Source organism: Dendropsophus ebraccatus, chromosome 2 (genome assembly GCF_027789765.1).
Source record: "Dendropsophus ebraccatus isolate aDenEbr1 chromosome 2, aDenEbr1.pat, whole genome shotgun sequence".
NCBI lineage: Eukaryota > Metazoa > Chordata > Amphibia > Anura > Hylidae > Dendropsophus > Dendropsophus ebraccatus.
The window spans coordinates 182,803,293-182,818,344 of NC_091455.1; the positions used below are offsets into that span (position 1 = coordinate 182,803,293).

Sequence of the window (15,052 nt, forward strand, 5' to 3'; positions counted from 1 at the left end):
AGCATGAAATTTATTGGCTCCAATTCATATTTTCCCAGCTGTTAACACTTTACATGCTGGAAGGTCACTACCACCTAGTATGTGAAGAATATACCAGGACTAGGGAGCTCCCCTGTTACTATCAGCACAGCTACTACTGCCAGGAACAGAGGTAAATCAGTTTCCGCTTCTTACCTGTTCCCATGCTGGGCGGCTACACAAAAAAAGAAAAAGAAAATAAGCTCTCTTTCTATTCTACACACACACACACACACACAAAACCAAATGTTTTATTAACTTTAAAAAAGCTCATCATGCAAAAAACAAGCCATTAAACAGCTATGTTAATGAAAAAGTTAAAATGCGATGACATAAAGATTTTATTACAGAAAATACTGGAAAAGCTAAACACTAAAATATAAAAAAAATAACTAAGCAGACCAAGTGAGAGGCACAGGCATAATAGGCGTAACAATCCTTGATGGTTTAATCATATGTGCTAATTTAATGGTGTGATATGTAAGGGGACACTCAGAGGGCATGTAGCCGGAATCTGGCCACAAGCTTTTGTTTGTGGGTAGACCCTCTCTCTACTTGCTTTATGGAGGGTCTCCATCATAACATGTTTTCTCTTTTTTTACTTTGTAACCTTCATTTCTAAATAAACTTCCAATTGTTTTCATCCTCTGTGAGACGAGATCATTTTGCTAGACAGTCGTCTTTATTAAAGGACTGTATGATTGTTGGATATTGCAGCTCCATACTATTTGGTCTTCTCTAAACTCTCCCCTCTCCAGTCCGTCCCCAATGCAGCCGCCAGGTTCATCTTCCTCTCGAGCTGTTTATAACACTTGCCGTGGATGCTGCTTTATAACCCGCTCATATCTTTGCAGATATACTGCATTGCCTATATGGATTGATCACTTTTGTGATCTCTTAAGGCGCAAATTAAGTGGATAATTAGGTTTATTATTGGCCATAAATAACACCAAGCATGGTTTATTTATTACTCCTGAGGACGTTGTGTTTAGCGCAACAATAAGCATATGGATCATGGGACCAAACTGGTTTAATCTGTTTAGGTTATAGACATGTTTCATTTGTACTAGGCTCTGTTTGGGTTAAATACTATTCTATTTGTTTTATTTGTAGTAGTTCATGTTTCATCATCTCCCCTATAGCCTATATTTGTCTGGGGCTACTTTAGTCCATGTACAATATTACTGTATAAGGACAAGTTACTGTAATGCTCTAGGGCAGTGATTTTCAACCTTTTTTGAGCCGCGGGACACTTTTTATACAATCTATACAAAAATGGCACAAAATGACACTAAAACAGTACATATTATACATATAGTTAATAATATACATTCTAAATGGATTTATACTCACTCAGTGTGAAACCTGGGCCTGTTTTCTTCTCCCCCCTGTGCTTTTCTCCTGTGCTTCTCTCCACCATACTTCTCCCCCCTGCTTCTTTCCTAGCTTCTCTCCACCATACTTCTCCCCCCTGCGCTTCCCTCCCCCATGCTTCTCTCCTGTGCTTCTCCCCCCCATGCTTCTCTCCTGTGCTTCTCTCCACCATACTTCTCCCCCTGCTTCTCTCCTGTGCTTCTCTCCCCCATGCTTCTTTCCTGTGCTTCTCTCCCCCATGCTTCTCTCCTGTGCTTCTCTCCACCATACTTCTCCCCCCTGCTTCTCTCCTGTGCTTCTCTCCCCCATGCTTCTCTCCACCATACTTCTCCCCCCTGCTTCTCTCCTGTGCTTCTCTCCACCATACTTCTCCCCCCTGCTTCTCTCTTGTGCTTCTCTCCACCATACTTCTCCCCCTGCTTCTCTCCTGTGCTTCTCTCCCCCATGCTTCTCTCCTGTGCTTCTCTCCACCATACTTCTCTTCTGTGCTTCTCTCCCCCATGCTTCTCTCCACCATACTTCTCCCCCCTGCTTCTCTCCTGTGCTTCTCTCCCCCATGCTTCTCTCCTGTGCTTCTCTCCACCATACTTCTCCCCCCTGCTTCTCTCCTGTGCTTCTCTCCCCCATGCTTCTCTCCACCATACTTCTCCCCCCTGCTTTTCTCCTGTGCTTCTCTCCAACATACTTCTCTCCTGTGCTTCTCTGCCCCATGCTTCTCTCCTGTGCTTCTCTCCACCATGCTCCTCTCCTGTGCTTCTCTCCACCATACTTCTCCCCCCTGCTTCTCTCCTGTGCTTCTCTGTCCCATGCTTCTCTCCTGTGCTTCTCTCCCCCATGCTTCTCTCCTGTGCTTCTCTCCCCCATGCTTCTCTCCTGTGCTTCTCTCCCCTGGTTCTCTCCTGTGCTTCTCTCCCCTGTGCTTCTCTCCACCATGCTTCTCTCCACCATACTTCTCTCCCCCCTGCTTCTCCCCTGTGCTTCTCTCCACCATGCTTCTCTCCTGTGCTTCTCTCCCCTGGTTCTCTCCTGTGCTTCTCTCCCCCATGCTTCTCTCCTGTGCTTCTCTCCACCATACTTCTCTCCCCCAAACTTCTCTCCCCCTGCTTCTCTCCGCTGTTTCTCTCCCCCATCCCCAGGTTTCTCTCTCCCATCCCCAGGTCTCTCCCGGTTCCTCCTCACCTCCTCCGAGATGGTCGCCGCTGCTGTCCGCCTCACCTACTGGCCGCCCGTAGGGCCCGGATGTGCTCCTCCAATCAGTGGAGATCGGGAGCGTGGTGCGCTGCGGTGGGCCGTAGCGTACACGTTGATTGGATGCGTGCATCACGGCCCGCAGCAGCGCACCACGCAACCGCCCACATTATAATCCGCCACTGATCGCTGCGCATTGACGGGGAACAAAACACTGGGGCACCATAGTTTGGGGAACTTTCCCCGTGGCACACCCGACCATGTGTCGCGGCACACTGGTTGAAAATCACTGCTCTAGGGTGCATGATCTGTAAGGCTTAAAGACTGTTTCATAGTCTCTACACTTTACGTATGGACTGCATACAAGCTTATATAATAAAGCAGTACTTGATGCTAGGTGCCATTTATAATCCAACAGCGTCCCATCAATGAGGAATAGCACCATAATGTCACTATGATATATCAAAAATACAGTCCTTAAGTAAAGCATGCAGCTATTCAGGGCTGTCTTTCCCATTGGGCAGGGTAGGCGGGTGCCCAGGGGTTTATGAGTGATGGGAAGCCCCTCTGCCCATGTTGACATCTCCTCTTCTCTGTGTTTCCATTGCCCCTCAGCCCTGTGCACTAGCAGCAGCACCAACACAACATCCCCCGCTCCTAATATATGAGACATATTGTTGTCCTTCAGTATATATTAGCTACGTTGTATAATACAGCATACAGAGACCCTATTCTATTTCAGCTATGTTGTTTCCCTGTACACTGTATAATACAGTTTACATGGACCCTGTATACTGTATTATACAGTATACATGGAAACAACATGTCTCATGTATATTAGAGACCCTGTATTAGGAGTAATACACCACAGCGGAATCCTGCCAGCCTTCATGTCAAACAGCCTGTCTATTGGAGGGCTCTCTGTGCCTCTACCCTCCAAGAATTGACATGTCAATTCTTTAACCGGAGAGGTGTGCAGGGAGGAGGCAAGCGAGCCCTCCCATAGACAGGTTGTTGGACACGGAGGCTGGCGGGATTCCGCTGCAGAGATTTCCGCCGAGGAATTCCGCCAGTTTTACTCCGTGTGAACTGGTCCTTAGGCTTTATTCACACAACTTTTTTTTTTTAATTAATCACGGCCGTTGTCGCAATTTGCAATTATGGCCTTGATTAATTCAAAAGATGCTTTGCATTGAAAATGAATTGAATCCTGGCCAGAGTGTATAGACATAGGGGGAGATTTATGAAAGGGTGAAAATATACACCTGGTCTAAACTGCCTACAGCAACCAATCACAGCTCAGCTTACAGGTCTGGTAGAATAAAAGAGGATCTGTGATTGGTAGCTGTGGGTGGTTTATAACATGGGGGACATGTATCAAAAGGCGAAAATGCCTTTTTTTGGTGAAGATGGGGCAGATATGCGTAAAAAAATTTGCATAGGGTATTTTTGATAATATTTTATTTACATCTGCCCCATCTGCCCACCTTCGCCAGTGGGGCGGAGAGGGGGTGCGTCACCACGCAGAGGCGCCGTATTTATAATTTTCCCGGCTGAAAAATGACACTGAAACCTCTCTGAGCTGAGCTGGCGTAGGTTTCAAAACTTTCACACGGAGAGGCTCCGTGCGATCGGGATTTATGTAGAGGCAATGCGCCTCTACATAAATCCCCTGAGCTCCGAGGACATTTGTAAGCTCGGCGTAAAAAACGCCAGACTTCATAAATGTCCCCCCAGGTGTATATTTACACCCTTTCATAAATCTCCCCCATAGTATACACTCCGGCCGGGATTGCAAACGGCCACAGGAAAAACTGACATGTCAGTTTTGTGCTGCCGTTATTTATAGAATAGCGGCTGCACAACACTGACAGGTCACACAATGGAAAGTGCGGCTCCGGCTATGGTGAATTGGAATGCAGGTGCACACAGATGTGCCTGCATCCCAATTCAGCACAAATGAAGTTCATCTGTACTGCACTGCAGTACCAAACGGGATGAACTTCACTGACACAAGCCAGTGTCTTAAGTAGTGTGAACCCGGGGTTATACAGTATACAAGGATACAAAATGTCTCATGTATATTAGAGACCCTGTATGCTGTATTATACAGTATACAAGGATACAACATGGCTCATGTGTATTAGAGACCCTGTATGCTGTATTAGGCTATGTTGACACAACGTAAGTTCCGTGTTAATCACAGCCGTTGTTGCAACGGCCGTGATTAGTGCAGTACTTACTTTGTGCTGCAGGCTGAGGGAATCCCAGCCAGAGTGTATAGACATGGTATACACTCCGGCCGGGATCCCTAGCGGCTCAGTAGAAAACTGACATGTCAGTTTTCTGCAGCCGCTATTCATTGAATAGTGGCCGCAGAAAACCCTGCCAGTGCACATTATGGAGTGAGAGTCTCCGGCCACACTCTCCATTGTGTGCTGTGGGGAGTTCTGATGCGGGCGCGCACTGAGGATACAGCATGGCTCATGTTGTTGCCCCTCTGTATATATGAATCATGTTGTGTTGCCCTTATGTATATATGAAATACACAGAGGGGGAAACACAACATGGCTCATATATACAGAGGGGCAACAACATGGCTTATTTATACAGAGACGGCCCTGCAGCCATTAGAAACTGCAAATTTACATTAACGGTATGTCTGCACATTGTTTTGGAGGCGAAAATACGGCCATATTTTGATCATAACAGCCGTAAATAAGGTTCATGATGAAGTATTAAAAGTTTACTTTTTCATAATGAGTGTTCAGAATGCACTGAGAAACATTGCTGAGAGTATATCGCCCTCTTCTGTTACATGCATGGTAGTGGCCTTGTGTGTAGGCCTGGAATAGCAGGATACTACATGTCTTATCGTGAAGCAAAAGGTATTCCCATCTAAATTTGTTCAAAGCAATCTAAGGTTATTGTCATACATTGTCTCCTATTCTGAGAACTTCTGAAAAATACTACACTACTCTACATGCCATTGTACATGTATTTGTTCCATACACATTGATCATAGAATCATAGGATGCCACAAGCCAGATCATTATTCTTGATATATCTATTCAAAAGATTCCTGGGCAGATAAAGCATTAGTACCAATAACAGTGATGAACAAGAAAGTAAGGGAATGCTTAGAGAACAAAAATGGTTCAGCCTCTTGACCTTGACTCATACCCTAACCCGAGTGAAGTTTCTAGTCTGTCAAGGTCAAGCCAAAGGAGAAGATTTTGCCTCCAAGGCCCCTGAACCTTCTATCCAAATGTTCCTTTAGTGCCCACCAGACACTCTACATGAAATATCTACTATGAGAGCCTCTGAATTGACTTCAGCTAATCCCAAATCTGAGATAAGCAAGTCACTACTGCTAAATTATACTGCAAGGGTAACGTTTGATAATCATCTACTCAATGGCCCCCCTGGCATCTACCATTGGCTTAGTAGATCTCTGGTCACAGATGGTCCTGATCTGCTTCAATGTCAGTGATTGTATTCCTGCATGCGTCTCTTCAGGTATTGAATGGTAGATCTGTGATTTTTCGGTGAGTTTACAAGCTGTGAAGATCCTTGTAAGCCGAATTAAAGGGTATCCTGGCGAAAATCTTTTTCTTTCAAATCAACTAGTTTCAGAAAGTTATATAGATTTGTAGTTTACTTCTATTTAAAAAAATATCAAGTCTTCCAGTACTTATCAGCTGCTGTATGTCCTACAGGATATAGTGTATTCTTTCCAGTCTGACACAGTGCTCTCTGCTGTTACATCTGTCCATGTCAGGAACTGTCCAGAGCAGGAGAGGTTTTCTATGGGGATTTGCTGCTGCTTTGGACAGTTCCTGTCTTGGACAGAGATGGAAGCAGAGAGCACTGTGACAGACTGGAAAGGATACACAACTTCCTGCAGGACATACAGAAGCTGATAGGTACTGGAAGACTGGAGATTTTTAAATTGAAGTTATTTGAAAATGTATATATCTTTCTGACACCAGTTGATTCGAAAGAGAAATAAATTCGCTGGAGTTCCCCTTTAAGCCTACTTGGACTCTATAACTTATAGTAACCAAGCTATATAACTATCAAAGTGTACTCTGCAACTTGTTCCCAACACACGTAGAAACCCGTCTACCATCAATACGCGACATCTATGCCAAAAACATATACAGAGTGCACACCCATGGGCCAGCAACCTACAATTCATATTTACCACTAGCGCTGTGCCAAAAGAGGTGTAAAACCCTGGCTTTAAAAAAACCATCTAGAAAGTGGTTGGTTTATTACACAGACATCTTCAAGTAACTGAATTTCTTAAAACCTGCAGTGAGCGAATTTACACTGTGACTGTTCTACCCACCTAGCAATGGCAGGATACATCATAAAAACTGAAGGTTTATAGACATTTCACTATATTTAATGTGACAAACAAAAATTATATAGCTTTAAGGGTCGCTTGACGTGAAGATGTGTTACGTGTCGCCGTATTCATGAAAGAAAATCACCTTGCTCCATATTCCCGGATCAGTGCCCTTTCCAGTGGAGGAGCAGACAGCCAATTCTTCACTGCTGCTACCAAGGCATCCTCATATTTATTTGTGGGACCTTAAAGTGATACTCCTGCAATTTATTTTTTTCTTTTAAATCAACTACTGTATTTTTTTGAAATTCATACAGATCTGTATTTTAAATCTATTCAAAAATCTAGTTAGTGTTTTTTCTCTAGTCTGACACAGTGCTCTCTGCTGCCACCTCTGTCTGTGTAAGGAACTGTACAGGATAGTACAGTAGCAAATCTCCGTACAGAAACTCTTCTACTCAGGACAGTTCCTGCCATGGACAGAGGTGGCAGCAGAGAGCACCATGTCAGACAGGAAAGAATACACCACTTCCTGCAGGTCATACAGCAGCTTATACGTATGGGAAGACATGAGATTTTGAAATAGAAATAAATTACAAATCTATATAAGTTTCTGAAACCAGTTGATTTGAAAGAATTTTTTTTCCCCAAAGTACCCCTTTAAAGGGATCGGCCTTAGCCTAGAAATACTGTGTCCCTGCACAGGTAACCTAATTAGGTTAGCATGTACGCTGCCTTTACCGAGTGCACCACAAGCATAAGGAGGCGCTGCAGTTCCCACACACACTCACTCACTGTATATATTCTCACCTATTACTGTACGGCATACATTCTGTTACAATATATATTAGTTTGTTGTTCAGAGTTTTGCTCTGAAGCCACAATCATATTACTTCAGTACATATTAAAGCTGCTTTATTGCTTTATAGAAAAGTAATTCAGTACAAAAGAAGTCTCCGTTTTATTGCTCCTTCAAACCTGCACATTTCGTGTCTTTCCAGAACAGGTACTCCTAGATCTCAAATTTTTATCCAATTTTGTTTTATTGAACCCATGAGGCGTAAGACAGAGAATGCCAACTTTAGAACTACAGCCAACTTTCTGCCTTATGAAGAAACAATGTACTTCCAATCCCCACGGCTGATCCAGCTATGTAGCCGATATTGGTCAACTGCAGCCTATTGTTCTCAGAAAAGACTGAGATCATATTGTTCTCCAAATGTGATTACTGAACCCCTTATTAAAGGGGTTGTCCAGGATTGCATGTCATAGGCCATCTAGTCCAATTAGGGGCTGAGGTGGGCCACTGCCGCAGCTGCTGATTGACTTATTAGACTAATGATATCATGACCCTGAACCGGGAGGAGTGCACAGCAGCACTGGATCTACATGGTATCAGCGGCAGGGGGGAAGAGGAAGGTAAGTGTAAGCACTTATCAGCTGCTGTATGTCCTGTAGGAAGTGGTGTATTCTTTCCAGTCTGACACACTCCTGTCAGGAACTGTCCAGAGATTTCTTAGACATGAACAGAGGTGGCAGCAGAAAGCACTGTGTCAGACTGGAAAGAATACACCACTTCCTACAGGGCATACAGCAGGAAGTACTGATAAGTACTGGAATGCTTGAGATTTTTTAAATAGAAGCAATTTACCAAATCTGTATAACTTTCTGGTACCAGTTGATTTTTTTTTTCTCCAGAGTACCCCTTTAAGCTGTGTCAGTATTGTATTGTATTGTAGTGCTCTGGCTGTTCTTTCAAAGATTCACCCTATGTGTGAGATGGGCTAAAGCGATCTTAGAAACGATCGCAATAACGATTTTTCTAACGATTTATCTCTTTGTCTAAACGCTGATCATTATAAAACCAAATCGTTGCTTCAAAATCGTTAAACGTTCGATTGGGTGAATTATTGCTCCGTGTAAACGCACCATAAGTTTGCACCATGCACCAGCACTTGCTAGTTTCCAGAAGTGATCAGGTTAATGTGGACAACAATGATGGAAAATATCCAAAAGTTGTACTTACATATTTTATAACCAAGTCTTTCTGCGTAGATCCTCTTAGCCATAAACTGCCCCTCAATCAGTGCTCGGATTTCCACATCTTTTGGGAATTCTGAAACCTGTGATACCAAAAAAGAGCTTTTTAGAACCGATAGTTTTCCTAAAAGGACGGAAAATGTAACAGCAGTTTAGAGTCTTCTACCTGCTGCTATATTCCCATAAGGCAGGGGATGCTGCCCTACATTTTATTATGTTTTATTAATATGTTAAATGGGCAGGCAAGTACTACAGCTGCCGATGCACCGATCCACTCACCTGCTCACCCCTATTTATTAATATTCTGCAGTGATAAGTGGCCAGAGAGAGACATCGCTGTAGAACGCCACCTGAATATCCAACTATACAGACGGATCAGTGCACCAAGAGGTATAGTAACGCCCCCCCCCCCAGTACACTAAACCAAATAATTACCATATTAATAAACCAGAGAATTTCTTTACAAGGGTGCTGAGGATGAATATATCTGCTGTGTAAATAGGTAGGAAACAGCAGGCCTGTCCTGTATAACATTTACTGTGGTGCTCAATGTGAATGTTTCCCTAAGAGGCATGTTTTTTATAACTTACCTTTTGATTTTCAGCATTGAACCTGTGAATTCCAACAGCGTGTGGGGTGATTTCCATTACATCAAAGTAAAAGCCTAAGAAACAAAAAGAAAATATTAGAATCAACAGCATGCAAAATAACCAATGGTTTGATGAAGAATTTAAAATGACCAAGTAGATAAAATTAAAAAGGGTAATTTTGTAATTTTTCACCTCACCTGACAAATAATGGTGGGTTCCTGTGTGGTATGGGCAGAGAGAGGTGGAGCTTAAAGGGGTACTCTGGGGGGGAAATTATTTCAAATCAACTGGTACCGGAAAGTTATATAGATTTGTAATTTAATTTACTTGTATTTAAAAAAAAAATCAAGTCTTCCAGTATTTATCAACTGCTGTATGTCCTGCATAAAAAGCTGTATTCTTCCCAGTCTGAGACAGTGCTCTCTGCTAACACCTCTGTCTGCGACAGGAACTGTCCAGAGCTGGAGAGGTTTTCTATGGAGATTTGCTGCTGCTCTGGACAGTTCCTGTCACGGACAGAGGTGGCACACTGGAAAGAATACACCCCTTCCTGCAGGACATATAGCAGTTGATAAGTACTGGAAGGTTGGAGATTTTAAAATGGAAGTCATTTACTAATCTGTATAACTTTATAACACCAGTTGATTTTTTTTTTTTAAATCTCCGGAGTAAATTAAGTGCACCAAATTTTAGCCCACTCTTTTGGCCTAAAGTAAGCCAACTATTAACCGATCTAAACTTAGTCTAGAGGTGTGGCAAAATTATTAATGCGAACAGCATGACAGGGGTTCAGCATGGACCAATCAGGAGGTTAGAATCCCAGAGCTGTGCAGGAGGACAGTGACAGAAACTTTTCTATACAGCAGTGTGAATGTCTGAGTGTAAGTGCAGGCACATGATAGCAGCAGTGTGTATAGCTAAGTGTTAGTGCGGGCACATTATAACAGCAGTGTGTATAGCTTAGTGCGAGTGCAGGCACATTATAGTAGCAGTGCGTATAGCTGAGTGTGAGTGCAGGCACATTATAGAAGCAGTGTGTATAGCTGAGTGTAAGTACAGGCACATTATAGCAGAAATAGGTAGGCTGGAAAACACAAGGGCTGACAGACTGCAGGAAGCATGAAGTAGGAAGGAAGTGGATCTGGCATGGTTTGGAAGGTGAGGGAGACTTCCTGGGTCAGGGTACAGTGCTGTAGACCACCTATGCAGACAGTGACCCTCCCCTGCTCCCCCTCCCACCCAGTACAGGTAGCTCTTAAACCAAAGCAATGCTCTTAAACAAAGTTACAATTTTGGAAAGCTGTGAGTAGGGATGTGCCGAACCGAGTTCGGTTTGGGTTCGTACGAACCCGAACTCTCTGTAATTATTCCCGCTGTCTGCCCGCTCTGTGCAGCGGGCGGAACCAGCGGGAGGACTGCCTGGAAAACTGGGATACAGCCATAGCCATAGGCTGTATCCCAGTTTTCCAGGCGGTCTTCCCGCTGTATCCACCCGCTCCACGGAGCGGGCAGACAGCGGGAATCTGATGCTGAGCGTTCAGGTTTATACAAACCCGAACCTCGGAGGGTTCGGACCATCCCTAGCTGTGAGCTCTTCTAGCAAAACACTTTTAAATCAAGTTACTCTTAAACCAAGGTACCACTGTACATCTGAAGACTGTCTAGTCTAAATTTGTTCTAGTAAGAATTAGAAGGTATAATACCATCAGATTCTGTAGCACTTTACAATTCTGGGGGTACATACATAGACATAACAGATATACCATAAATGAGGAGTGAGGACCCTGCTCACAAGAGCTTACAGAGTTCTCTTCATTATGTATTAGTATATACAGACAGTCAAATAGGTTTAGCTATCATATAAATTTACACAATCAATACTGCTTATTTAACCCTTACTAATATCCACCAAATGTTCTATATAGGAAGAAGGTATTTTCAATTGTATTTCTATCCTCTCTGACATACATATTTACTTTCATTGCTGCATTACACCAGCTAATCCGCCATAAAGTGCAGTGTACACAGTCCTAATATTACTACCTATATGGCCATTGTTTCCAGGTGGAGTCGATCTCAGGATGTTAGAAAACTCTTCCCAGGAGGCAGAGGAGCAGTTGTCTCTGATTTTCTCTCTCATCAGGGAGCCATTCTTAAAGCTAGGAAACACAGATCAACCATTAAAGTGTCCATTAAGAGAGCGTGCACGTATTATTTTCAGGCCTGGTAATGAAGTCGTGACCTCTGTTTGGCTCCAAAAACAAAATAGTTCGAAAATTGCGTTTGTCTCTAGAGGCCGATAATCATTGCGGATCAAGTTTATTATGTTTCTCTCCAGAAAAAAAGTAAGGACAACGGGCTAAATTAAAGGGGTATTCCAGGAGTAGAACATTGCATCAGCAAAATGAAGGATTGCCTTCACAGGCACAGTAGTTTGTCCGTTTGTCTTAACAGTGGTATTTAAAGGGGTACTCCAGTAAAAAAAATTTTTCAAATGAACTGGTATCAGAAAGTTATACAGATTGGTAAATGACTTTGATTTAAGAATCTACTTATGAGCTGCTGTATGTCCTGCAGGAAGTTGTGTATTCCTTTTAGTCTGAAAGAGTGCTCTCTGATGCCACCTGTGTCCATGACAGGAACTGTCCAGAGCAGGAGAGGTTTTCTATGGGCATTTGCTACAGCTCTGGACAGTTCCTGTCACGGACAGAGGTGGCAGCAGAGAGCACTGTGTCAGACTGGAAATAATACATCACTTCCTGCAGGACAAACACTGGAAAACATAAAAGTTTTAAGTAGAAGTTATTTACAAATCTTGAAACCAGTTGATTTAAAAATCCACCAAAATACCCCTTTAAACTCATGTCTCCCCATCATATGCAGTGTAAATACTGTACAGCCCTGTGTAACATTATTAAAATAAATTTGTAATATTCAAAATCCAAGGAAGATGCACAAATAACAAAAAATTGTCTCACCATAGTAAAGCCATATAGTCTTGAGGCTCTACTGGATTGATAAATATGTGCCCCTCTAAAGCAGGGGTTGGTTCTTTTATCCAGAGGAATAGAGTATCACTTGTGCCAAGGCTGACCTGTAAGATAAAAAAAATACAAAAAATAGGGGGAGATTTATCAAACATGGTGTAAAGTGAGACTGGCTCAGTTGCCCCTAGCAACCAATCAGATTCCACCTTTCATTCCTCACAGACTCTTTGGAAAATGGTGGAATCTGATTGGTTGCTAGGGGCACAATGTGGATGTGCGGATCCGTTGTGTGTGAAGGCACCATTAGTGTAGAATGGAAACTCTTCATCTAAAAATAGTTTTGCTATTTGGCCCCTTTTTCTGGCCCTCTCTTCGGAGCGGAGAGGGGAGGAAGCAGACACGCGCACCCTATCATTGACTCACAGCAGAACACTGAGCGCGGCGGGATTCCGCAGTAGAGCTCTCCGCCGTGCTTGCTCAGTGTGAACGGCCTCTCCCTGTATAGTTGACAGCTTGGTGCCTAGGTTACAAACCAAGGCTCTCCTTTCTGTGAGCGGTGGCCACACTGTACGTCAGTCAGGTGGTAGGGACCTTGGGAGCGGTAATTATGCAGTCCCCCACACACACACACACACACACACACACCCATTCTATGTCTCCCTCTGAGTTCACATGTGTTTCCAAAGCTTGGGGATTGTCCCTGGAGATATATGTAACCTCAGTGGGAGACACAGCAACAATAAGTCCCATCCTTGCTCCCCCTGCTGCTACCGGACACAAAAGTGTGCTATAGGGTTGATATTAACAAGCTGTAGTTCCATGTTTTCAAAGGTAAAATAATGCACTAGGGGAGGAGGAATCCTCTATCCAAGTATCATATCGGCAGTTCTGTGTTAGCAAAGACTTCAGAAGAGAAGGCTTTAAAGGTAGTGATTTCTGACAGCCTTAAAATGAGTCACCAGTGCAACCAGGTGGTAGGGAAAGCTAATTGTATGCTGGGCTGTATATATAATTGTATGCTGGGCTGTATAGCTGGAGGTATAACCAGTAGGAAGATTGTGATCCCCCTGTATAGAGCTCTAGTGATATCATATCTGGAATACTGTGTCCAGTTCTGGAGACCTCACCTACATAAAGATATTGATAAACTAGAACGGGTGCCAAGACTGGCTACAAAAATGGTGAATGGTCTAAAGCATAAAACCAGAAAACCACTTAAAGAGGTATTTACTCTTTATATCCAGAGGATAGGGGACAAGTAGGAGATCGCAGGGGGTCTGACCCCTGAACCCCATCGGCACGTGACCCGCGGCGCTATTCATTAAAAACGCAGAAAGGATCTTCTCACACAATGTTGAAATTGAGTGGATGTCCGCCATATAACAGTAAATAACGGCCATTATTTCAATATAACAGCTGTTGTTTTAAAATAACAGCAAATATTTGCCATTAAATGGCGGCCATCCACTCAATTTCAACATTGTGTCAACAGATCCTTTCTGTGTTTTTAATCCACTCCTGGTTTTGGTTGCAATATGAGGACCACAATACTGACTGAAATATACGTAGTGTGAACCCAGCCTAAATCTGTATAGTGTAGATGTAGAGGAAAGAAGAGAAAGGGGGAACAGGAACGAAACCTTTAAATTTGTTGAAATCCTAAATAAGGGTCAGGAAGGAAGATACTCAACACTAGAACATGGGGACACAATCTGAGATTTGCTGCTGATGCTTCTTTGCTGTGTTTGAATGTTATATTTAAAGGTGATTTTTCTGTGACTTTTATAAAGGATGTCTATAACACGAATCTGATAACCTCAGATACTGAAAGAGTTAAGTCTTTATACGCAGCCTTCATATACAACATGATGGGCTAGATAATGCATCATTATATTTTTTCCTTTCTGCAAACAGGGTTTTAACATTCCAACATTTATAATAATGAATCTCATTAAAAAGTCAATCCATATAACCTCTAGCCATAATCGTATTTCCATCAGGCTATAAAAACGTGTACTCCCACAAAGAAATACATTAAACTGAGAAAAAGAAGCATCTGCGCAAATCGAAGGGAAAAAAAAAAACTGCGGAGGCTGGTGGCACATTGTGACGGCTCGAAAGCTGAGGTCACTATTATGTTCCACTTCTATTTAATAGCTACCTTCATTATGGGGTAGAAAGCATGTTTTCATGGACTCTCATAGTTTATTATTAGATTATCATTAGACTTTTTACTGTTTTTTCTGAAAACTATGAAATACGTACAAGTTCTTGGAAGTTTTAAGTGAAAGTTGCTTAGGTCTAAAGAGATGGAGTACTTTTACTTGCTGCTTAAAAGGGTCTTCTTAGGGTGGATAGGGCTTCTATTGTATGCACAACACTCATAATGTATAGAGAGTGAGCAGTGTGTGCATCCTGTTCATTGTCCACCTGGCTATGCTACAGATAGGTTTTTTATAGGGAAATTGTCATTAGAAAATTACTTGAGTTTTTATTATAAA

The 15,052-nt window shown here is 42.8% G+C and overlaps 1 protein-coding gene across 4 annotated transcripts in view; it reads right to left on the minus strand.

Moving 5' to 3' along the window:
* The window catches only part of XYLB (xylulokinase), a 124,295-nt gene that overhangs the window by 67,831 nt on the left and 41,412 nt on the right, over nt 1-15,052 (minus strand). For all 4 annotated transcript variants that reach the window (XR_011361945.1, XM_069960487.1, XM_069960488.1 and 1 more), the window contains exons 12-15: nt 12,543-12,658; nt 11,608-11,723; nt 9,565-9,638; nt 8,961-9,057 (exon numbers count right to left, since the gene is read on the minus strand). Coding sequence is in view for 3 of the 4 variants with exons in the window: in XM_069960487.1 (XP_069816588.1) it covers nt 8,961-9,057; nt 9,565-9,638; nt 11,608-11,723; nt 12,543-12,658 (403 nt within the window). In the remaining variant the exon portion in view is untranslated. The remainder of the gene's footprint in view (nt 1-8,960; nt 9,058-9,564; nt 9,639-11,607; nt 11,724-12,542; nt 12,659-15,052) is intronic.